Genomic DNA, 25,323 nt, shown 5'->3' on the forward strand with positions numbered 1-25,323 from the left:
CGGGCCGCCACTGGCGGAGACGCCGCAGGGTGGCGCCCCCTGCCGGACAGCCCCAGACACCACAAGCGGGCGGCGCAGTCCGAGCGCCTTCACCCGCAGCCGAACCGAGCCGAGCCGAGGCCATCCCCTCAAGCCGAACCCACCCCAGCCCGAGCCCAGCCGTGTGTCCCTGTCCCCACTGCGTGATGGACGCCGGAGGATGAAACTCCTCATCGGAGAGAGCCGGGCTGTTCCGTTCTGCTCCGTTCCCCTGTTGAGCGCTCAGCGTTACGGTGGTGGCAGTGAGATCCCGGCCTGAAGGCGAAGCGCTGCCCAGAGAGGCACCAGGCGCTTGTGAGGGATGGGCAGAGGAGAGCCCCAGGCCCGGGCAGAGAACTGGCGGTTCTCCAGCGCCCACTGTGCCCTGATGGCTATGGCCACGCTCGGACGGGAATTTTCAGCTGTTCATACCAAGCGCAACAGTGTCAGTGTATTGCATCTCCTAGAGCCATGAGTGACCCCCCGTGTGATACAAATAGTCTGAGAAACGTCGCTCCCGTCCCCTGGCCATGCGCTCAGACACTGCTGCCACTCTGATCTCCCCTGCTCCCAGACAGGAATACATTTCTGCAGTGCCCTAATCAGCTTCCCGAAAGCTCTCAGGAGCCAGGGAGTGTATGTTGAGTTGTTAATCGCTCTCCACAGGAGCCGATGTCTCTGTGAGTCCTACCAGTAATCCTCCCTGCAGTCCCCTGGCCACATGGTATGCCAGAATCTCACCGCGGGGTTTAACAGAAGGGACGACAGTGAAAAGCTGTTCCATCAGCTAAAGCAAATCAAGGGCTTCAGCTTACATGGCTTGCCCAGCGTCAGCTTTCAGACCAAGAGACTTTGGTGTAGGAAACCCCCCACTCCGAATGTGGGGGCTCTGTGTGTAAATGGCGACACAATCCAGGGGAAAGGGGTAAAGGTCAGAGTGGATTTAGAGCTGCTGTGAAGTCTTCACCCTCTCCACCATGTCAAGCATTTCCCTAATCATCAAGCAGACACTGCAGTTGGAGAGAAAATGTGCATCCGTGCTGGGTAGAGACGATACACACACACACACACACACACACACGTACACACACACACACACACCCTGCTGGGTTTGGAAGCAGGAGCAGGATCCCGGGAGAAGCATAGTCTCTCCTTCTGGAGTGCAGATGATGCTGAACATCAGCAAGATGTGAGAGCACCAAGATGAGTTCCCGATGGGAGATGATGAAGCACAGAGACCCAGAGAGGCTGCAGATGGCTGCAGACACAGAGGAGAGGGCTCTCAAGGAGCCAGGGGAGGCTCAGGCCACAGCAGTGCAAGGAAAGGAAGGCAAAGAAATCCTACAAGTTCACTGGAGAAGAGCCAGGGGAAAGCCTGAAAATCCTTCAGACCTGGATCTTACAACTAATGGGACTGTGTAGGTGGTGGCATCCATGTGTGAGCAGCTGAGGGGCAAACTGCATGTGACAGAGCCTGGAGTGCTGGCATTACAGAATGTCATCCTCAAGGATGCTGATACACAAGCTGGCAGTCACATATACCCCAGAGCCTTGTTCCCTGTTGGAACAGACAACCATGTTGAGGCTGTCACAGCCTTGCTCAGTGCTGCTTCACTGCCCAGAGCAGCCAGGAGCCTTCAGATTGTGTTTTCCTACACCCACCCACTTCTTAGCCATCCTGGAAGGGTGAAGATTAGAGTGATGCTACGTGTTTTGCAGTGCAAAGCCTCCTGCCTCCACCATGTCAGGGTGTGCTCCATGCCAGAGGGAAGGACTCTCCCTGGCCAGACAGGTAAGGGGCATGGCAAGGTTCAGACACCACAGCTCTGTTCACAGCAACTTGCAGCATTCAGACTGCTTCCAGTGAGAACTGAAATAAATAAAGTTCTTACCAGCTCCTCTCTGATGCTCAGGTAGAAGAGTGACAAGCTGAACTCCCAGAGCTCAGACAGTGTGTCCAAGGCCAGCTGTGGACTTAACAGGCAGGGCAGAAGTTAGCTGAGGTGCTGGAGCTAAAGGAAACTTTGAAACAACAGCCTAAGGAAATAAAAGTAGAGTCCCTAAGCCCCTACAACTAAGGAAAAGTCTCAATAACCCCCATTGCAAGCTACAAATTAAGTGTAAAAACAGAATATTCTAACACTGCTTTGGATTAGCCAAAGCCCTCCCTGGTATTAGTTATGAACAGACATTCAAGATGAGTAAAAGCAGGATGGGATATGCATCATGCCCCCAGCATCCAATGCCTTTCACCTTGTGGGTTCACCTAATTTTGATACCGTGACTCTCAGCAGAGCTGCCTAGCTCCCTGTCCTGTTTGCAGGTCTTCCTTTCACACCAGGCTCCTCCCCAGCCTCTGGGCCAGTGTGCCAAACCTGTTGGACTCTGAAATTCAGTCACTTTGTAGGGACGTACCTTTCTAAAGCCAGCTCTGAACAACACCTCAAATCTACAGTCTTACTCCTAATGCAGAGCTCATTGCTACCACAGCTGCTTTCTGGGTCAAAGGAACTAATTTGATCATAGAATCATCATGTAAGAGGGTTTTAACCTTCATTATTCCAATTGCAGACTCATTTAAATGCAGCATTCAAAAGGCCCTGCAGTGCAATTACACAACCAAGTGCAGGAAAATTAATAGCTCTTAATTTGCACCATGGCAGCAAGGTGATATCAGCATCTGCACTTTTTCCAAGCAGACTTCTCCAAAGTGCCTCCCCCACAAGGAGTCCCACTGCCCTCTTCGTCTGAAAGCATCCTCTTGCAAACAGCAATGAATTCAGCCCAGCCACACAGCAGGCTGTCACTGCCCTGTGATACGGAGCAGAGGAAGTTCATTCATGTATTTATTTGGGCTTGTCTGGAAAAACACTTCCTCTATTACCCATTGTTTCCAAACTCCTTGTGCAAGGAGCCAGCAGGAGAAGGCTTTCCTGGGCAGCAGCTCCAGCCTGACCTGGCTTCAGAAGAGGGAGCTGCAGCCGGGCTGGGGAATGGATGACTGGTGTCATTTGCTGTCTCATGGCCTGTGAGGTCTCATGCTCCTGCTTTGCTGCTTTGAAATTCGGTGGTTTTCTGCTCTGCAGATCTTTTGCCAGCACAGCTCCAGCCTTTTTAAGACCTTTGTAAGGTCTTGTCCAGACTCTGCTACCAACAAACCTTTTTATGTGAAAATACTTCTTGCTGTGAGCAGGAATACGACTCTGTGCTACCAGGGCCACAAGGGAGGCAACAAACCCAGCAGTGTAACAAGACCATCAGCAGCACTGGAGCAGAAGATGGGCTGGTCAGCAGATTATCCTCACCCCTGCCCTGCCTGGCTTTGCAACCTTGGACCTCTCCAAGCCAGGCCATGTCAAAATTCCCCGGGTCCCAGTCCACAATAGTGCTCTTCTCAGAGCCACAGCCCTGCCACAAAGCTGGCCCTGGTGCATTTCTTTTGATGACTCTGCAGGAAGGGAGCTGCTCCAGCAGCAGGGGCAGGGGACAAGTTTTGTTCTAGGAACAGATGAAGTTTTGTTTAAGAAGAGGGTGTTCAAACCTGCTGCCATCCAAGGCAGTCTCCCATCAGATGGTAACAGGACAGATCTGGACCTGGGTTGTTTCCCAGGTCAGTAAAAGTGGACCCTAAGTGCTCTGCACACACTGGAGATCCCTGTACCAGTATCAGCTACTGGTGGAGCAGGAAATGTGTCCAGTACCTCCAGCTGGCAGCACTCAGCCCAAAAGCCCAAAGCCTGGGTACTTCCCAGAGAGAGGAAAGCTAATGTCTTTACAAACGATTTGATGAGTGAAGGTGTGGGTGTTAACATTTTTGAAATAGGTCTTTATGTCTCTACTAACTTTGGGCAGCAGGCTCCCTGCAGAGCCCAGAGAGCTCGGCTCCTGAAACAAACAAGTGGGGGTCTGTACAAGCCTGAACTTCTGAGCTTTGGGGTAAAAGAGTAGGTTCAAGGGGAGAGTATGTGGTAGGCAGTTCGGGAAGGCTGTACCTTCCTATACCCCAGCCAATGGGGAAAGGAAGAGGGCAAGGTATGGTCGGGAGCTTAGGATAAAAGGAGGATGTGCCCTCCAAAACCTCGGGAGAGAGGTTCGTGGGTGTGTGCTCTGGTGGCCTCTCTACTTTATGTGAATAAAGTTCCAGGACCCCTCTGTCTCCCTTTTGGACATAAACCTCTGGCGTTTGTGGATTTTCCTGACACCAGCTTGGGCACACTGTTCTGCTAAAGTCAGGCCAAGTGATCTTAATGGCCTTTCCTGCATTTAGAAGCCAGTAGAGTGGCTGCTGTCCAAAATGGTTAATCCTACAGAGGTGCTTCAGCTTTGCAGAGGGCAGCAGAAAAACACAGGTCAAGAAAGTTTGCCTGCTGTAAGTAAATTGCATTACTGCAATGCAAATATTGGCCCATTTCCTGAAAAGACCATAGTGACCTCAGTTGATCCTTTGAAAGGAATATAAAATTTGTTTGTTTGGGTTTTTTTTTCCTAAATTGAATGTTATGCTGGAATGGGATTTTTTTAGAAACTAAAGGTCAAACTGTGATAAGGATGTAACCATGGCAATATGGGAATGGCTGTTGGTACAAGTTTGCAGGAGAGATTTGCGTAACCAATAAGGACAACTTTCTGTAATCATAAAATTTCCCTGTGATCACTGGGAAAATAAATATGTGATGCAGTCTTTTTTTTTTTTTTTAAAAAAAAAGCAAGCTATAAAAGAAATGCTTGAGGGTGTGCTTCCTTGGAGCTTTCCCCAAGGTAGCCCTTTCTGAGAACTCTTAACACACTGTTTGTTTTGCAATGGTCTAGCAGAAAAAACAGCCATGAACTGCTTTGGCTGCACCAATGAAGAACTTCAGCAGCATGTTTTGATTTCTATCTGAGCAAGTCCAGGATCTCCTGCAATAATTCTATTGCAACAAATCATTACAGTGTTTATTTTAGATGGGACTAGACGGACTCCAATTGTTCTCAGACTAGTCCAACAGGCCTGATTTCCTTTCATTAAAAAATATTTTTAAAAGCATTAAAAAAAAAAAAACAACAAACAACAAAGTGTCATGAAAAGCCTATAAATCAGACTTTTCCCAAAACTGGTTTGCAAATTTTCACTTTCCGCTCCCCACTGCAGGTCAGCATGTCCTAGTAACCTGACTGAGTCTTTCCTGACAGTGAAATAGCCTTTTCCATACTTCCTACAGTCCCCTCACTCTGGTCTACAACTGATGGCAGCAGATACAGGTGAAACTGTTGTTTCTGAGTGGTATAACATCAGCATCCCAATTAGCCTGCCTTACTCCTGTCTTGTTCCAAAATTTCAGTCTCAAACATTGCAGTCACTTGGGAAAATAATTACATAAATACAGTTTGCTGTGAAGGTCTTACTTGAGACTGTATCACATGATTTGTTCTCTGCAGCAAGCTCTTCTTACAAAAACAAGAAAACACTAATGTAACCTTCCATAAATATTGGCATTGTTTGGTTTTTTTACTAATTACTTATTTAACCTTTAGTCAGAGGGTAAACTACCCAGCACAATCACTTTTTTCTTTTTTTTTTTCCCCAGGGGAACTGCATAATAAAAATACAAGTAGTAAAGAAAGGCAGTGGCTGAAAAAGCCTGCTACCTAGAAATGAGATTTCTTTTCAGCAATCGTCAGCACCCACAGGAGTTGTCACAAGGGAGCTGCCAGTGGTGGCACCAAAGGTGAGAGTCAAGACTTATCTCCACTGCCAAGTGAGCACCTGAGTCATCCCTGTCTGTGTGGAGAGAGGAATGTACTGCAATAAACCCCTCCCTGCTGGAAGTTAGAAGCACAATTGTTGCTGATCAGAGATAAATTAAGCAGCCTAGTTCTGTTATGGGATAACCTGTGCCCTCTAGGAATAGTATGATGCTGGCTAGGAAACACTGACCAAAGGTCGTCCTTATGTAGTGAAGTTCCTCAAATGCATCTTCTTTCCAGGAAGAAAGAAAAGTAGACTGGAAAAGTTATTAAGCTTAGCAATAGAACGTGTCACAAGCCCAACCACCAAAAGCCTTTGAACTGAGATGCTCTGTGAAACCTGCAAAGAGAAATATGTGATTTACTGTTCTCAGTGCTATGGTGCTACAAGGTGTCATCACGACACTGATGATTTCATCAAACAATTTTTGATCTGAAACATCACTTCAAGCATCCCTGGGAGACGGTGCTCTGCAGATTAAGAGTCCCCCTTTCCAGGGAATGATTGAAGAGTAATCAAAATGCTGCAGAAGCACCTGAAGCTGACAGTAAAATTCAAATGCCGTGGTCATTTTAAAAATCAAGCTCTTAAAGGAAATACAGTAATCTGTATCAAAATTACTTTTTTTCAGCCATCTTCATTATTTGCCATGACATGAATGATAGTAATTTTCAGAGCAAACGGAAGCCTACAGAGCACCTTCTGGCTTTGGAATCAAACCCAGGAATGCTGTGTAATCACACAAGCTGCAGACTTCAAGGGGACTCCCTAATGCTCTCGGTGCACACCAACATTTCAACCTTCATGAGATTCTCACATTCTGAGCAGATGAAGTAGGTCAGAGAAAAATAACACTGACCATGAGGCATTCTGTTCCCCAAAAGCTGGGGGGCATCTCTATCTCCCCTGGCAACAGTCTGGTTTGGACAACTTTGTCAAGCTTCCAAGCCTTTGAGGGCTTCTCTACCCTTTGGAAGCTTCAGTGGGGCAGTGACAAGATGAGAAATAGTGGTATTTCTAGGCTTTAGACAGTAGCCTCTGAGTTCCAGGCTTTTAGCATTAGGGCCCCAAGAAAATTCAGTTGTTCATTGGGAGCAGAGGATAACACAAATTCAAGTCCCCTGGAGCCAGATAATGATCCCTGAGTGAGTCATTCTCACCCTTGTGGGACAGTGCCTCTTCATTTCATGCAGGATGTACATTCTGTCTAATGCCTGCAGAGTTGTTCAGAACCAGCTGGTGAATTATTCTGAAAAAATCAAGTTGCCTTCCAATATTTAATGGAGAAAATACCATGCACAGCCTTGGAAACTGCGCTGTCACATTTTAACTTCTTTTTCTCTTGGCAGCAAGCTGGACAATTTGATTTCTGAAAGAATAATTGACTCTGCAGTCACCTGCAGTCCCCCTATTACCCTAACCAAACTAGTGATCCACGTCTAAAAAACCTTAGGACTGCCCCATTCTGAAAAAAGAAAGTGGGAACTCTCTGGTTCAGCCTAACACAGGCTAGAAAAGCCTCTGAAGTCTTCAATACCTCCCTGGGATTTTTCCATCTGCATGGAATTTATAGCTTTTGTAGAATCTTGTGTCTATTTCTGGAAATTCGTAACACAAGGCCACAATACTGACAATGCCCTTTAGATACTGTTTACTGCCTTTTTAATGGTCTCAACACTGTTACAAGCAGAAGCAGTTTACTGAGGAAAAATTAGCATCCTAGAGGATGAATTTTTGCTCACCAATATTAAGCAGATATCAGCTCATTACTCACAAATATATAATTACTCACAAATAAGTAATTATGCCTAACCATTGCTAATACTTAGCCTTTGTTACATATCTGCTGAAGTCCTTCTTACAAAGTTCAGGATATTATTGTTTTGTTTTCTGAAAGGTTGTTGTTCAATAGAGCTGTAAATATTGATTTAGAATATGGTCAGATAGGGTTAGTTCATTGTGGAGCACAGACAGAAGGAAATCCAGCAGACTTTTAAGAAACCTTTCCAGCCCAGGAAACAGCTGGACTGTTAGGCAACTAACTGCCTATTTTATCCATACATAAACCACATCACTTTCTAGAAGAGATAATACTTTTCAGCTTTGGATCACAGGGCCTCCTCCCAGCTAAAGAAATTATTACCTGACTAACCATAGTTGGGCTGGCTTCACATCTCACATTTACCTGATGAGGTTTCCAGTGTTTCCTTTGAAGGACTGAGAATCTAACCAGAAAAAAGGAAAAAAAAAAACCCAAAAAAACCAAAAAAAAAACAAAAAAAACCCAAAACCCAAGAAAAACAAAACACCAACCCCAAAACTCCAATGCCAAAGAAATTTTAGGATGATAATAATTTTCTGGGATTGTTCCTTTCCTAGCTGTGGGAATGTTTAAATTACAGTGCTAAATGGAGATATTGCCTGCAGCTTTCACAGAGGTACCAGAAGAGGAACAGACCTTGTGGTCCTGGTTGTAAAATGAAGATCCCACCTGAAGGTTCAGCCCAATGTTGAACTGCATATTAGCGCTGCTTTACAACACAAGCGTTGCTGTGCTTCTGCAGCACGTGCAACCTCCTTCTGTGAAGCATCTCCTATACCAAAATAGCTGAGAGAGAATCCCAGCTTTGTGGAGAAATGAGATAAAAAAACCTAAAACATTTTCTTACCAAGACTCTACTTTGAAGCAGGTTCCTCAAATTTGCCTGGCTCACACTTGGGCTAAATGCCTGAGGGCAGGTGGCAGAACCCTTGTAGAGCATTCACAAGGGTTCTGCTGTGCTCCCACTGAAGACAACTCATTTTAGCCATAACTGAATGTAATGTCTCACTTTTATTCCATCTCAGAAGTTATCCTACCCTCTCTTCCCAGATAATCTCTCTGCAACCAAGTACTTTATTAAAATAATATCTGCACTACCCTCAAGAAGCTGCCTTTGGATGGCTCTGCTTTAGGGGTAAACTTGCATTTTCTTTTCATCACAGACCTTTTCCAAAAGAAAAATCTCTGTGCTAGAGCAGTACCACTCAGCTACCAATGCTAGTACTTCAGTTCCATGTCCTGAGAAAATTTCTCTGGATGCCAATACTCTTGTGTAGAACAAATTTCTATACTCTGTCTACATGCACTCTGCATGTACATGTATGTTTATTAATGACACAGAAAGTCATACACTTACACATTTTCCTGCATTAAAAGGCAGGTTCCAAGGGAAAAAAACCCAAAACTTTTAGATTAGCAGCTGTATTAGCATCTGCCAAAAATGTTACTCTTGGCTCAAATCAATTTAGGCATTATACACTTTATTAGTAACATATAAAGGTAAGGAATGATGCCATCCACATATACACATACATACAGTATTGCAATCAGAGAATATTAATTAAGAACTTTTAATTTTCTCTTGAAATAAAGAATTGGACAATAACAAAACCAAAATATTACAGCAAAACTTATTTGTTATTTCATGAGTAGAACAAAGACATGAGCAGTAGATAATAAGGGTCTTACACAGAAATACTTTTCTCTTAGGATTTTTTTTGCTTAATTCATTCTAGATCCTGCATTAACATAATTTCTCCCTCTTCACAGACTTCAGACCGAATGGTGGGGCTGGGGCAACCACATATTATTGTGTACAATGACAGCTTGTTCTCCATTAAACATTAATAGCCTGTAACACTTGAGAAAGAGGTACATAAATGTATAGAAAGACACAAACTGTAAAGGGCACACACCCCCACTCACACAGGAAAGCTAGTGAGTTCACAAAATGGAAAAAAATAAAGGTTTACAGCTTAACCAAATTTCACTTGGTTGTAGATGCACAAGGTAGTCCAAGTATTTCTCAAAAAACCATTTTTTCATTAGGCAACACAGGCTGCCAGCTCTAATTACACACTCCACAGATTGTCTTCGAAACAACAGACTGCCTTGAACAAAAGAGATGACCAAGAGGCTGAAGTTAGAAAAGTTTTATTAATCTGAATTTATTCCTATGTATTCTTGCTACTTCTTCCCTTGTTCTTTCTTCCTTTTAAAACACAGGCATTTAGCAACAGAAAGAGATGTTACTAAAGACAAGCACCAATCTACAAATACGTGTTCTGAGGGACTTGCCTACCAGCAATTCCAGACTACGCCCAACAGGTCTGGTATTTTCACACCCAGCCAATAGAAATGAGGGGTTTAAGGCCATGGTAGGAATCCTAAATAAAAATGTGTCAATGTTCTCTGAGTCTCTTCCAATGAAATTACTAGAAGTTTAATGTGGCTGGGAAGAAACGCAAAGAACTAATTTTAAGGCTAATCTCTGAATTTTGTAGCTGAAAGTTATCAATTGCACAACCTGCTGAGCTCCTGGAAACCTGGGGGCAGTCCCCTTGTTTATGCTCCCCATGTGTGTGTTCTCTTGCATCCTCTAGAGCTCTCCTGAAACACTTGAAAAACAAGGAAATTCAAAAGCAAGAGCTGATGCATGGGATTGGGATGCCTCTCCTCACTTGGTTTCTTATACCATCCTCTCCTAGATGTGCAATTCCATTTATGATACAATTACCTTTTGAAACAGTTAGGATTTTTAGCCCCCAACTACTCCTGCTGGGGCCAGGACCTCAAGGCTAAGAGACAGAAACCCTATTTCCAATTCCAGATGCATGTGGAATTTCCAGGCTAAGAAGGTTGCATGGAGAACTCGTAGCAACCTTCCAGTATCTGAAGAGGGACTACAAGGAAGTGGGAGTGACTCTTTGTCTGGAATTGTTGTGATAGAACAAGAAGGAATGGGTACAAACTAAAAGAGAGGAAATTTAATTTAGGTATCAGGAATAAATGTTTTACTGTGAGGATTGTAAGTCATTGGAAGAGGTTGCCCAGGCAGGTTGTGGACACCCCAAGCCAGACAGTCTTCAAGGCCAGGCTGGATAGAGCCTTGAGCAACCTGGTCTAGTGGGAAATGTCCCTGCCCATGGCAGGTGGGTTTGGACTAGATGATCTTTAAGGTCCCTTCCAACCTCTTAGCATTCTATATTTGATTGAGTGGGTGTTGTCTGCTAAAACCCAAAAATCAAAAGTAAAAACCACAAAGCCTCAACTACTCCAAATTTATTTCTGCCATGAGCTAGAACCCAAATTTCTTCACAGATGGTAAGACTATTGCATAAAAAATACTGATTTGCTCTCTATCCTGCTGCTGAGCCTTTCATTTAAATACTTTATTATTACCTGAAAACAGCTCACAGGTTTCCAACTTTCAAGCTCCTTATAGAAGGGGAATATTAAATCAATGATGTAATTGAGCCTTCATTATTAGGAGTATTTTCTTTTCAGGGACCCAGCAGGGTTTCCAGCAAGCCAAAATCTTGTTTCAACCTTTTCAGAAGGTAGCCAAGTAATTTGGCAGAAGACAAAAAACACAAGGAGCCAGAACTAGAGTATTTTTTTCAATAATCAGCTCAACATAACTAAAGAAAGTGGAAACTAGTAGTGAAGAAAGCATTAAAAAATAAATTTTAAGAAAGAAAGAAAAATACTCAGTCTTTGATTTTGAACAGTGTGTACTGAACAGGTCAGCAAACATCCTGGATACTGCCAAACACTTTCTACTGGACATTTGAAAACAATTCCCCAAAACCACAAAAATATTATCTTGTTAAGATTTTGCAACACCAAAAGTCAAAGCAACCATGGGCCATGAACATAAATATTTTCTGTATCCGTATCTTGCTGAAAAACACATATATATATATTGGCACACGTTATTATCATTTTTCCAAAGGGAAAAGCCACCCACATATGCCACAAGGCAGAAACTTTCACTTTTCTCACTCAGGCTGAAAATGTGCACATCCCTTGATGGGGCAGCTTCAAAGTAAAGGACTGAGATAATGAAAGTATCTCTACTTTTACTCCTATACCCTTGCCTGCCATTTGAGTAGCCAAGAGTTACTTTTCCTATATTCAACTATTTCAGCAGTGGGCTCTTCTAGAGTTTACCTCTCCAGGAGCAGCAAAGCCTGGCCATTTTCTCCCTAGCACGGGATCTGGCAAAGAGACACGAACTCTTTTTGGCAAGGCAGTTGCTCCAAGGGTGCTTAGTTTATTCTGATAGGTCTCCCCCTGTCTATTTACCATACAAAATGTTTAAATCAAGATCATCACATTTAGAGGCTAAGCTTAGGAAGATAGGTTTTCAGGGCCCTCTTTATACAAAAGGATTTTCTGAGTCTACGGTGAAATAAGAAAAAGAAAAGCTTTTAATGGTATTTATTGTACTTAGCGATTTTTGATATTTTTAGATATTTATCATACTAGAGACTATCTTGGAGTTTGTTGCTGTTTAACCCCAGCCATCCACCAAGCCCCAGGCAGCCACTTGCTCACTCCCTTCCCCACCAATGGGATTGAGGATGGAATCAGAAGGGTAAAAGCTCGAAAACTCATGGGTTGAGATAAAGAGAGCTTCATGGGAAAAGCTGAAGCCACACATACAAGCAAAGAAAAACAAGGAATTAATTCACTGCTTGCCAAGGGCAGGCAGGTGCTCAGCAATCCCCATCAAGTGCAATGGTTACTTGGGAAGAAAACACCATCGCTCCAAAGATCCCTCCTCCCTTCCTCCTTCTGTCCCGCACTGTATACACTGAACATGATGCCATGTGGTCTGGAATATCCCTTTGTTCAGTCAGGGTCACCTGTCCTGGCTGTGTCTCCTCCCAGCCTCCCATGCACTCCCAACTTCCTCGCCTTTTCTGATGGATAAAAAGCAGAAAAGGCCTTGTCTCTGTGTAAGTCCTGCTCAGCAACAATAAAAACATCGCTGTACTATCAACCCTGTGCTCAGCATAAATGCAAAACACAGCCCCATGCCACTCACTCTGAAGAAAATTAACTAGTCTAGCTGAAACCAGCACAGAGTTAAATAATTCCCCATCCCCAACTGTAACAATCTGTGGTAAACTTCAAGTAGGATTCCAGCTTCTGGATGGCACTGCACCTGTGGGAACTCAAAGACACAGCATCACTAATGGCACTGAACTTGCAGGTTCAGTTTGCTGAGCTAAAAATTAAGTGTTTCCAAAAAGTCTACTCACCCAGGTCTGATTTTCCCAGCAATAGTACTACTGTAGTGCTATCAGTTCTGTGGGTGTGTAGATAGAGCACAAGGTAAAAGAAAATTTTCAAAAGCACTTCACTGAGAAACCTCCATCCTAAATACAGGTAAACGAGGTAACAAAAAGTTACTGTTAATGATGTCTTCTCATTTTGCAGCTAAGATGGTATAAAAGAAAATACTTGATCAGAGAAAGTAAAAATAACACTATTTTCCTTTCAGTCATCCTTACAGCTTTTATCAAACTGCAAAAGACATGATTTGAATTACACAAGCACAGGAATTTCACATGCGACAAGTGATACAATTCATAAAAAGGACAGAACACATTTTCTGATACTCCACAAATATTCAGAGGTTTAACACACAAAATGGAATTTCTTCAGCAGCACTGATTAAACTCAAGATGAGGCAGGGATCTTCTTTACAAAGTAAAGGCACTGGCTCTTTGTAAACACGTACTCCTCTCTCTTTAACTGAGAGAGCACTCAAAATATTCCATGGAGGAAACTTGTGTGGTAGTTTTCCATTGCTTATAAATATTCACAATAGAGATATCAGAGGCCTTTGCCCTCCTTTTTACTGTATTTAATAAGAATTGTTTATTCTCCAATTTATCTAGTGAGAAACTTATGAACTCTCCCCAGAAATGCTATAATGAAGCTATAGCAAGAACAGTGTTTTCTCTTATCTGCCTTCTGATACCTATAAAGAAATTTCAAGGCAAAAGAATTGTCAGATGCCAGTATGAAACACACTCGTCATCTCTTGTTTTCAGTATTGTGCTATCACTTTCCTAGAAGGAATCATTGGTTTATATTCAAATACAGATACATTTAAAATGAAAAATGAACTCGTGAACATCCCCCTGCTGTGCATCTCCTTACTCTTTGACTTTTCAAATGCACCAGCAAGACTGAACAAGAAAGGAAGATTAGATATTTCTGATCATAACTGTACTTCAAGATTCCTGATTTTTTTTCAAGTATGCATCCTGGGTGCACATGTGTCCCTGCTGTGGAGAGTGTTCACACAGCTCTTCACTAATGAAACTGCAAAACTTGAAAATGTTAAAATAAATATTCCATACAAAGGTGAATTGTTTGCATCTTGGGCAAAATGAGCTGAGTATCTTCATAGCTTCCAACACACAACTACCACCAATATCAACAAACACATATTTGTACTCGTGCACACAAATCCAGTGATTACACTAGCTCATATTGTTCCAGATCTAACCAAACTTGTGCGTTTTTAAGTCACCTTCCTTCAGCTTTACAAAGCTGACTGAATCTTTAATGTAGTGCTTTCAGGTTCTACAGGACTGTCAACTGGTACCTGAAGAGGGAGATAAGAAAATAAAAACACAACAGGAATTAAGCTGTTATTCAACAGAATTATTCTTAAACTCAGTATACTTGGGTAATTATTAGGTTAGACTCCAACAGTATATATAGTTAATTAGCTCAATTAAGCAATTATATAAAACCCTATTTTCCCTTCTTTTTGTAATAAAAAAAGATACCAAACATAGAATTTAGTTTCTTAGTATAACCCTAAAGTATATATTTACTGCATGTAAGTATTTGTCACATGAAGACTAACTTCCCATTTTTTTCTCCATTACATTTAAGCACAGTAGAATCTTGATCGAGGTTCAAAGTGATATTGAACATTATTAACACAGGCAGGTCTCAATCATGCATGGCAACATCAGGCCAAGGACTGCAGCTTTTCTTACACCCTGGCTGAGATGAATGAAGCTGTGTGTCGATCTGGGCTAATTAACGAGGTGATGATGGGAAGCAGGTGAGTCATGCACAGCCCCAGACAGCCCCAGCTCAGCTGGAAAACCCACAGGATGTCACACTGAGCACACGCAGCTGCACAGGTTTCAGGGTCAAGTTAGCCCAGGCAGCAGCAGCTCGGAAGTTCCTGAACCTCATACAGACATTAACAGCGTGAAGTTAGTCACACATGATCAAAAGCTGCTGGACATGCAAGACACCCACACAAAAAGAAGCATGGCAGAGGATCTTGCAATGTCTGACTCCACAGAGCTGTCTCATATCTTGATCCAAACAATCAAAAACTCACAGCACTGAAAAAATTTTCCACTGAAAGCTTTATTTCTACTAGTAACTATAGTAGTTTGGAAAAGCTGCTGAAACATGGAACCTTACGATCATCAGAAAATGCTATTTTTGCTCTTCATTTAAATTGAGAGTGTCAGCAGAAGAACAAATCCAGCTCTTTATGTAGCACTGTATTAAAACTCCAGCATGGTATCTGTTTATCAGACACTGACTTCATCTGAAGGGACTGCAGATATTTTAAATAAAATACGTAGTCTATAGGACAGCCTCATAACCCAATAAACAAAAAGGCTTCACAATTTACAATGCTATCCTGCTATTATGAAAAAGCAAGATTCAAGCAATAAGATAATATTATTAGCCACTTAAAATTCAAATATTCAAAAAATTCAAAATTTCAAAGCAAATCTGAGAGCAGAAGTTTTTTAGTTTTTTTTCATGGGAGTTGAAGAGAAAATCAGATATGTGAGGGCAGCATCCCATGTGGCTCTGTTGTTCAAAACCAGCATGGAATCAGTCATAAGATTTTGTCAATTACTCTTTTACAGCTAATATTGTTATGCCAGTAGAAGTCAAGCATTCAAGTAGGTAACACAGTCATGGCAAAAGAGTCACCACTTACAGCTTTAACGTCCAAGTTCATAATCCCTGAATTCACGTTGTGTCTTCTCAAATCTGATTTTATTAAGGCTGAAAGAAAAAAAAAGAAATCTGGTTCACACTTTTGCAGTGACATGCACTTCAAGGAAAATGTTTGTATGGTGAAAGCACACAGAAGCTGCTTTCAGCACATTTTCAAAATACCCGTATTTGCTCTTTGCGATTTGAACTTACTGACAATTTGAGCTTGCTCCACACAAAGCAGGAAATGACAATAAAATCTTTTAAACCACAAGAACTTAAAGAAAAGCTTGATAGTTTCAGCACTTTCAGCACATTTCTGAGTTAACATGTGTAAACACTGGCACAGTTCCAGAGTACATCAGCAATTTCCTGCATTTGGAAAACTGCAAACTGCCTCCATTTATGCATTTGTTTCCATTTCTCAGCCCACTTTGGAGATGGATATCTGTCTCGAATGCAAGACATATCTCAAGAAATGGGGGTCAGCTGGCTGTCCATATATTAGCAACACCATCCTTAAAGCATATACATTTTTACATTAAAGAGAAACCATTACCTGTACTTGTAATTACCTGTTAAAATAATGCCCACAAAAATCCAAGCACAAAGAAAGATGTTTCCTGCACGAGGACTGTAGTCTGTTGTGAGCTTTCCTTGAACAAGTGTAAAGACAATTCCAAATATCTATAAACAAACAAGAAACTTCATCAGGATCACACAGAAAAGAGTCATCATTTTACCTTCAAAAGTTCCAGGTCACATCTTATAGAAATCAAATTTAGAAAAAACCAGGACCATAGCAACAAAACAGAGACTTAGCTAAGTCTAAGAAAGCCCTCCTAGGTTCAAGTACAGTAGCCTTCCTGAACATTACTTCACTTGAAGAAATAAAATGCTGTAACCTGTGCTGATGCATTAAGGAGACCTGAGGAAGTGCCTTCAGACTCTGGATATGTAATTTCCACAGCAAATTCAAACCCAAGAGGAAGATAGCCAGTCATGAAGAACCTGTTGAAGAGGAGAGTAAGAGGATGACAGGTGTGGCTTTCATCAGTTACTACAGCTAAGAAAACCTAACATACACACATGGTATTATGAATTAGCTGGTATTCCGAACAGTCATGTGTTCATGACTTAACATAATTCAATAATTCCAAATAATAGTGACTGCTTCATTCCCTCAATATGATCCAAGAATTTTAGCCACACATCTTTCTCTTTAGGACAAAGCTGTTAAAACATGTTTGTCCTACTTCCCATAACCACCATACATATGAAACAACCTTTTCTAACCAGTCCACAAGCCACTCCACACTTGAAGCCAATTAGTTTCAAATTAAAGACACACACAAACATCACCATTTGATCAGCCCCAATATGCATGCTGGAGGACAAAAAGAGACCATGAATAGGGAGTGAAGCTGTACACTGGTACACCTGTTGGAAGCTGCTATGGAAGAAGCTGAGGGGACTGATGATTAACTGGGAAGAGAAGGGGCTTAATGCAGCTGAGGTTGGTTGATTGGTTTTTAAAATGAAACTCTCAAGACACTTCTGGTTTTATCTTGACTTCTGTGTCTGAATACAGCAACATTCCCTCAGCACCTCCTGAGGCTTTTAGATCGGGTATCTATGAGCACAGTGAACAAAGCAACCAGCATGTGGCTTGGGCTATCAAAGTATAGATTAATGAAAATGCAGAGAAGCCAGTCTTCCTAAATCTGCTCAGTTAAACTCTAATCACCTACACACTGGTCAAGAGAAAGCTTCAACTTCACTGCAGACAGCTTTCTGAATTGGAACCAAACAAATTCATCAGAGACCTCTCTTAGGTCCATAAAAATGATAAACAAAATTTACTAAAAAGTGAGTTACTTTAGATTTATTCTGATGTAACAGAAGGTGAAACCCATCTGTACTGTGAGCTAAAGGCATAGGCTGAGATCATGGTGACAGAATACACAGCAGAATTATCTAGGTAAAACATTTAAATATGTTTCAGAACAGAACTGCAGTAAGTCCCGTAGCGCTCTATAATTGCTCACCCAAGCACTCCTCCAGTCACAAACACTACTATAAGGTATCCGAGGTCCAGGGTGAAGGTAAATACCAGCAACCCAATGAAAGAGAGAATGTAAACAATCAAAGTAGTTTGCCTGCAACCCAACAACAACAACAACAAATTAACATTGTTAATGGAAGGCCATTGCACATTGCTGAAGCATGGAGGGATAACGTGAACATTACATAAGCCATTCTAAAGCTATAAAATTTGCTTCATGTAATTCTGCCTCAAACTTAGCATGCAGTGAACACATATCCCTTCCTGAACTCTTCACTGTCTTGGTTATCTGGCTGCCTCACTCAAGGCTCAGAACACTTACTCAGACGCTCAAAGAATGGACAATCACAGCACATACTACTTCCTTAAGACTATTTTAGTTCTCTGCTATGTTGTACCTCTTGGCCATTCTGCAGTGCTGCCCATTACACAGTACATCAACACAGGAGCAGCTGGGTCCAACACTATTAGCAATAAAAGCCTACCAAGAGGCAAGCCAAACAAATCTCATTACAGTGTTCTATTTATTTTGAATCTGAAAGAAGGGATGTCTTCCAAATTCTTAAAGCACATATTTATAAGGCAAAACACATGCAGAAACAAAGCCAATCTACAGCATTAACATCCATTAGGCTTGTAGAGGCACATAATGGACTAAGAGTCACAGGGGAGAGCTACTCCATCACAGTGCTCCAGAGCAGTGCTTACTCCTGGGGTCATCACACCATGGATGATGGACCCAGGTGTTCCTACCCCAGAACACAGAGCTCTGCTCCGTGGTCATCCTCTGAATTAAAGCACATGTTACACTTACTAATAGGATCAGGAATAGCATAAAAAAAATTGAAAATCCAACAACTGGCCATTTTACCAAGCAATGCAGGGCAGGCTTTGAGACTTAATGAAGAATCTCACTGGGCCACCTGGCCACTTTCCTTGTTAGTCTTATACTCCTGAAGAGACTGGAGTAGATGGGAAAATCTCTTGCATATTTGCATTCTGCTCTTTCATTTTAACTTCTTTTGACCATTAAGAGTCTCAAGCTTTTGCTGTAGCCTCAGAAACTTTTCTCCAAGAAGGCCACTAAAAGATCAGGGACAAACTGCATTTCATCAGCAGTTCATTTCAGCCCTTACATTGGAGCATTTTCCTAATGCAATTGCACCACTCTCCTACCCCTAACCCCATACATGCCTACCCACACTTACTTGTAAGTTTTAGTGTAATCCAGCCACAAACCACAAATAATCGAACCCACCATTCCTGCCACCACCAGTGTCAAGCCAATTCTCCCAGCGTTCACTTCTTCTCCCTTTCAACAAATATTTATATGGTGCTCATTAATAACTTGCTTCCACTCAGAGTCAAGTTCAGACCTCTTGGCAGTCATAAGTGCAAACAAACATTCCTATGACTCCCACAGCTGTATGGTACAAGAAATACAGAGGTATAAGAGAAACCAAATGTCTGAGCACACATAGCACCTACAAAATAAATATCACCTCTGCAAATCTACAGTGAAAAAGAGACAGATAAGATCCAAGAAACTTACCTCATAATGAGTTACTATCATCTGGTTTAATAAGGTGGAGACAGAATAAAATGCCCCAGTCATAATACCTGCAGTATCAAGAAAAAAGTTTCAATCATTCCAGGTGCAGACATGCAGATTTGTTACCCTAAAGAATTAATCTTCTGACACAAAACCTTTTATGCGCCAGGTAAAATCTCTACACTGGACCTGTAAGTGGTATTTTGGATCCTTACAGATTTGCCAGCACTGGCACCTGAATAAATAAAAGTTTGACACTCCCTCTTCCATTTAAAAAAACTCCTTCACAATTAAAATTCTATGTGCTTCTGGCCCACATTTGAACCTTTCTGCCAGACTGCAAACAGATAACACCACTTACCATAACTGATTAGCAAAAGTATAAATGGAACATTTTTGAACAAGTTAATAATGGACTGCTTGTAGGAGTAATCCTCAGGAGGTTTAGTTTGCAGGATTGCTTGAGAGTGACTGGGAGGGTATTTGGGCTTTTCTTCAAACACTGGGGAAAAAGAAGAAGGAACAATTTTTGATTCATCTCTACCAAACTAATGTGCCTTTTTTTTTTTTTTTTTGGAAGTGTTTCATTGATGAATTGATGAAATTCTTGATGAATTTCAGAAGACTGACTTGTAGTTTTAACAACTCTACAAAAAAAATTTCTGAATTTTCTCACTGAAGAACTAAATCACATCCACAAAAGATGTGTTATTTGGTCACATCTGATTGCTACCAAAATATGCTCAAAGACAAATTTCACCTGCAATACGTCAAGACCTTTGTGTATAAATTGTGAGATTAACAGAATGAATTCACATTATATCATAAGTCCTTGCAGCAAAGAAACTAAGAGAACTAAATATTCTGGAAGAAATCACCCCATGTGAAGCACGACGTACAGTGAAATGTTTATTGCTTAACCCTGGCACAACAGGTAAGTGAACACAAACTGGAGAAACTGTAACCTCAACATACTTTGAGCAGTCAGCTGCTTTAAGTGAGACATTGTCAACACTCCCTATAGCCAGCATATAAATTCCAGTAATGTAAACACTTACCAACTCCTGTTAAGAAGAACAAAAGCGTGGACACGATCGCTGTTCCATAGAACATGATGCCGATGTTATGTGCCATAAGATCAATATCATTTGGTGTATTTGGGACCAAAACAGGTGGCAGCAAAAAGCCAATTGCAGTACCAAGCTGTAAAGCAAAAAGACAAAACCAAAAATTATTTCCCTCTGAACATAAAAATTAACAGAAGTGTAAAGCCTTACCAGGCAGAATTCAGAATTGTTATCAAAAGAAGCTTACTTTTTTGTGATACTTTAGTAACACACTTCTGAACCACTTGCTTTCAGTGTTGTTTTACAACCAGATCTTCCATAACTCAGGTTTTAACCTTTAAATTTCTCAACTGAACTACGATGCCACACTTAGTGTATATATTTACACTACAAACAGTACTTGTACAAGAATCTTTGTACTTATACAAGAGTCTTTCACAGGAAAGTGAAAGTACCAGGCATGAACATAAATTTGTATCAGTCATCCTGCAACTTAAGGGCTAGAGATGATGCAAGATTCCAGCTACTCTTGTCGAAACGTTCTTCATTTGATGTCACGCTCCTGCCACTACAGTAGCAAAGCCTGACTGCAAGGTTTACTGTAGAACAGAGCAGAGAAAAGCAAGAGAAATGGAATATCCTTATTAAGACCAAACCCAACGATTATTGCTAAGGAAGTAAATAAAAATCACAGAGCGAAGTAATAGTGGGTTTGTGTGTGGAAAAAATTCCAACAGAACAACTGATTTTGCATTAATAGAGACATAAAACAGGGACTGAATTTTTGTGTATATAAATAAAGCATTTTAAATCCTGAAAGAACAAGTCCTGGACTATTCTCCAGTTTATCTCTTCTCCTCCCCCAAAACTAAATGTCATTTTAAAGTGTTGGGACATTTATTTTACATAAAATTAAATTTTAAAAGAGCACCGAAGACTTAGAGCAGGGAGTCCAACAATCAGAAAGCATCACTTTAGAGGTGTGCCACTGAGTTTACAAAGTATCCTTTGTGCACACCCTGATGAGAGTTCTGCTACCTTTTTTTTCTCCCCCAGGCTATCAGATTGACACAGTATCCAGTAGTCACAGGGAGAATTTGTCTCCTTTTGTCCTCACTCTTCAGTATATGAGCCCGACAAACATGAACTGAGCACACAGTTAATTTTTTTCTTTAGGTATATTTTTTCCTCCCCCAATAGGAGCCAATACAGTGCCCACAACGTTCCAACAAAGTCGAGTTTCCATTTTCCATCGTTTACACCTAGAGAGGTTAAGGCCAGAAGAAAGTGTTCCAATGAGTTTGACGAGACTCATTTAAGGTGCTAAATACTTGTGGAGATGGGACATTCCTAACAACCCTTGACAAGGCTGACATCGCTGCACTCCCAGTGATTTGTGTCCCAGTTGCAAGCGATCAGCATCTCCAAGAAGTGAGATAATTGTTGATAACTGCCCTGTTCCTGCCCTGCCTGCGGTCCCGGCCGTGTTTGTAGCTCTGAAGCTACACACAGTATCTGAGAAGCAATCGGATGAGCAATAGCTGAGTGGCTTTTAGCCACCTGTTCTGTTACACAGTTCACCTTGTGCAATTACCCAGCGCAGTGATTCCAACGGGAATGCCTATGCAGAAGGGAACTGCAATGGGATACACAGACATTACTTCTAACTTCCAAGTGCCTAACTCCTTATCTTGACACTCTTTCAATCTAGCTTTTGAGAGCTTTTAGGGGTTTTTAAAGGAAGCAAACCTGAGAAAAGAGAAACTCTGTTGTTCAATTGACAGAGTACCTGGAAGCACTTCAGCAGGCACACTGGGATCGGCCCTAGCGGCTGGCGGGAACACACTCCAGAAACAGCCTCGGCTTATTTTGTTCATATCCTGATCCTGTTTCCCTTGTCCATCTTTCTCGTGGTTCCCATCCACACAACCCCTGCTCTCCCGCTCCTGTCCTGCAACCCCACATCTCAGCATCCAAGTGAAGCACCGGTTTCAGGCTCCAAGCTGCATGCTTGACACTACCGCAGGAGTTACTGAAAACCCGTAACTCCTTCCTATTGGAAGGACCGGTGCATGGCAGGAAGAGTGGAACTTCAGCTGCCAAAGAAACCTGCAACCTGATACCAGGATGCAGATCCAAAATTTTTTGCCTCACTGCTGAAACAGCCAACATTTTCTGAAATCTTCAGTCCAAAAGGGACAGTTTACTTGTCCACTCTAAAACTTCGATGTGAAAAAAAAATATTTTGGAAAAACTGTGAACAGCCAAGTATCAGTTAATGAGGAATCAGCTAGGTTAACACCCTAATTGTAAACATGTAACATTAATGTCACTGCTGTCATAATCCAAAGTGCACAAACATAAAATCATCAGACTCACATGACAAAAAATAAATCCCCCATTACCTTGACCAAACTCTACCTATGACCTCAGCCTGCACCAGTGATACTGACTTGAATCTTAGCAATTTTTTTGGCACAGGAGAAAAAAAAATAATAATAAAAAAGCTGGGACAGTGGCAGGAGGTAAGAATAAGGCTATGGGAGGAAAAAGTGTCATACCTGCACCTGCGCTTTCAGATGCACCTGTTCCAGCTCTCTGGAACTAGCCAGTACCAGGGAGCTTGAGGAAATCCGTGACTCAGTTACCATCACAGTGATGTGAACTATGGCAGAGTTAGACAAAACTTCATGAGTCACCAGGGTATTGACTACTGGCACCTGGCAATTAGAGGCCACATTTTAAAAAGCAGAAACCAATATATGTAGTTGTTGGGGTTCTTCGTGAAAGTTCCCGTAGTTCACACCCCCTCCAGCCGGGGGTGGATTCAGTCAAATGAATCCAAGTGTCAAAATGCCAGAGGAAGAGGAGCAGGACCACATCTGAAAAGGGTCTCGACTGATGTACTGTCGACAGCTGATGGAAGCGTGTGAGCTGCCACACGCTGCCACATGGCCCGGCTCCTGCACAGCCAGGCGAGCGCGCAGCATCCATCACCTTACGCTCGGCCCCTCTTCCTCACCTGTCCGCTCTCCCAAAACCATACCCTGGAGAAAGCCTTTTCCCACTTAAGCACCTTGTTTTTAACTCGATGCCGAACTCCAAGGAAGCTCACTTCTCCGAAGCCCCCCTCGCTCCCCGGCGGCCCTACCTGGTTGCCCAGCACGGCCACGGCGCAGGCGGTGGAGACCTCGGTGGGGCCGAACCAGACGGAGGCGATGCGGGAGGGCAGCCCCAGGATGAAGACCTGGGCGATGGCGCAGACGGCCTGAGCGGCCAGGGTGAGGGGGTAGCGCTGGGGGGCCAGGCTGCCGCACTTGAGCCAGGCGCCCAGCGCGTTCAGCCCCGCGCCCAGCAGCGCCGTGAGGCGCAGCCCGCGGGCATCCAGCAGCCAGGTGGCCGGCAGGATCAACGGCACGTAGGCCACCATGTACACCATGGACAGCCAGTCGATCTGCGTGAAGGAGACGCCGTAGAAGCCGGCGAAGACGTTGCTGAGGATGCTGTACTGGATCCACTGGAAGGCGTTCACCAGGGAGTAGCAGCTGAAAACAGCCAGCACCGCCAGCCGTCTCCGCGACAGCCGCGTCTCCAGCCGCGCCTCCGGCCGCACGCCGCCCGCCGCCAGCATCGCCTCGGCCTCCGGGGCCGCCGGAGCCGGCCGCTCCTCGCCGCCCTCCGGGGCCGGTCGCTCCCCGCCGCCCGCCGCCTCCTTGCCGGGCAGGAAGCCATTGCAGCGCTGCAGCGGGGCCGCCGCCGCCGGCACCTCCCCGCTCTCCCCCTCCGCCTCCTCCTCGCCGCCGTCCTCCACCATCTCGGCCGTCTCTCCACCCAGCTTCCCCGGCGGCGGGCACAGCCCGGCTCTGCCTGCCAAGGTCACCTGGCTGCGGCTCCGCTCGCCGCCGCCCCGCCCCGGGGCAGGGCCCGGCGGGCGGAGCGGGAGGCGGCCCCGGGGGCGGGCGGCTCCGGTAAAGCGGGACCGCGGTCCGGGCTGCTGGGAGGTGTTGGGAGGTGTTGGGAGTGTGTGCATGTGGATTTACAGAGAGGGTTGTTTTGTTCACAACTCTGCTTCCGTTTCCTTTGTCCGTCTTGCTCGGGGTTCCTCATCTGCACAATCACTGCACTCCTGCTCCCCTTCAATCCCAACATCTGAATGATATACGTGCGCACACATACACACTCTTTTAAGTCTTTTAAACTGAACTTACAAAGGCTGTGTGACTTTTGCTGGCTGCATGAGAACGACAGGGCAATAGTAATGATGTAAATAATCCCCACAACATCTCCAAGGAAGGAGCAGTGTCACCTCCTTCCTGTAACCACTTTGGCTGTTGTGTCCAGCCCTAGCGAGGCTGGGTGGCCACAGACTGGAGCTTTGTGGCTCGTCCCTCGCCCCTCTTCCTGGGCACAGGGCAGGGCACCTCGGCTGCTGCACGGTCTGTGCCAGGGACACATAGGCTGCATCTCTTCAAGTGCATTCTGGGAAAATCTAGGGCCTTCCCCTGCTAGAATACGATTTGTCTCTTTGCAGTGGTGATGCAGAGAAATGTACTGAAACGATAAGAGACGGATGGGCAGAGACAGAGGCCCAATTTGCAGCAGAGGGTGGCCAGTACAGTGCATTATCAGGATGTGTGCATCCACCCCAGTCCTTCATTGCCTCCAGAGCCGCAGGCAAAGCATTCCTTGTTTCCACTCAACCTCTGAAATTTGATTTGACACATACCCCAGAAAACTGGCCGTCTGGCTGATGTGCAGAGGCGGGTAGCTATCACTTCCCCCATCACTTCCTTCCATCACTTTGGGGGAAGTAATCTTCCCCAAAAACCCTGCTCGGTTCGTGTCTGCACAGGAGCAGTGTCTGGTGGCCCCTGTCAGAGATTGTAATTCTGCTGCTGCAGGCAGTGTCCCCAAATAAAGAAACAGATTGTTCTCCAAAGTGTAATAAGAAAATACAGAAATCTTTAAGTTTGATAATGATGTTAATAGTATTTTACTGGTTTCTGTGGGAAATTGTTTGGACCGTGCTCAGCAAATAACACACTGCATATTGTTCATGGGTAT

The 25,323-nt window shown here is 43.5% G+C and overlaps 1 protein-coding gene across 1 annotated transcript; it reads right to left on the minus strand.

Annotated features, from left to right (window-relative positions):
- Positions 1-9,028: 9,028 nt before the first annotated feature.
- FLVCR1 (FLVCR heme transporter 1) lies at positions 9,029-24,126 on the minus strand. The gene is made up of 10 exons (XM_015623164.3): positions 23,411-24,126; positions 20,251-20,395; positions 19,554-19,694; positions 19,193-19,260; positions 18,849-18,952; positions 17,624-17,734; positions 16,481-16,586; positions 16,151-16,262; positions 15,577-15,644; positions 9,029-14,196 (listed from the first exon to the last, which is right to left on the minus strand). The coding sequence occupies exons 1-10, from the start codon at positions 24,071-24,073 to the stop codon at positions 14,134-14,136; spliced, it is 1,581 nt and encodes a 526-aa protein (XP_015478650.2). The 5' UTR covers positions 24,074-24,126; the 3' UTR covers positions 9,029-14,133.
- Positions 24,127-25,323: the final 1,197 nt, after the last annotated feature.

Source organism: Parus major, chromosome 3 (assembly GCF_001522545.3).
Source record: "Parus major isolate Abel chromosome 3, Parus_major1.1, whole genome shotgun sequence".
Lineage (NCBI taxonomy): Eukaryota > Metazoa > Chordata > Aves > Passeriformes > Paridae > Parus > Parus major.

Coding starts and splice junctions, on each gene's coding strand:
- FLVCR1 (XM_015623164.3), bottom strand. CDS start 24,073: ATGGTGGAGGACGGCGGCGAGGAGGAGGCGGAGGGGGAGAGCGGGGAG. Junction 20,396..23,410: donor TGGCCGTGCTGGGCAACCAG/GTAGGGCCGCCG, acceptor TTTGCTTTACAG/CTTGGTACTGCAATTGGCTT. Junction 19,695..20,250: donor GTTCTTCTTAACAGGAGTTG/GTAAGTGTTTAC, acceptor CTTTTTCCCCAG/TGTTTGAAGAAAAGCCCAAA.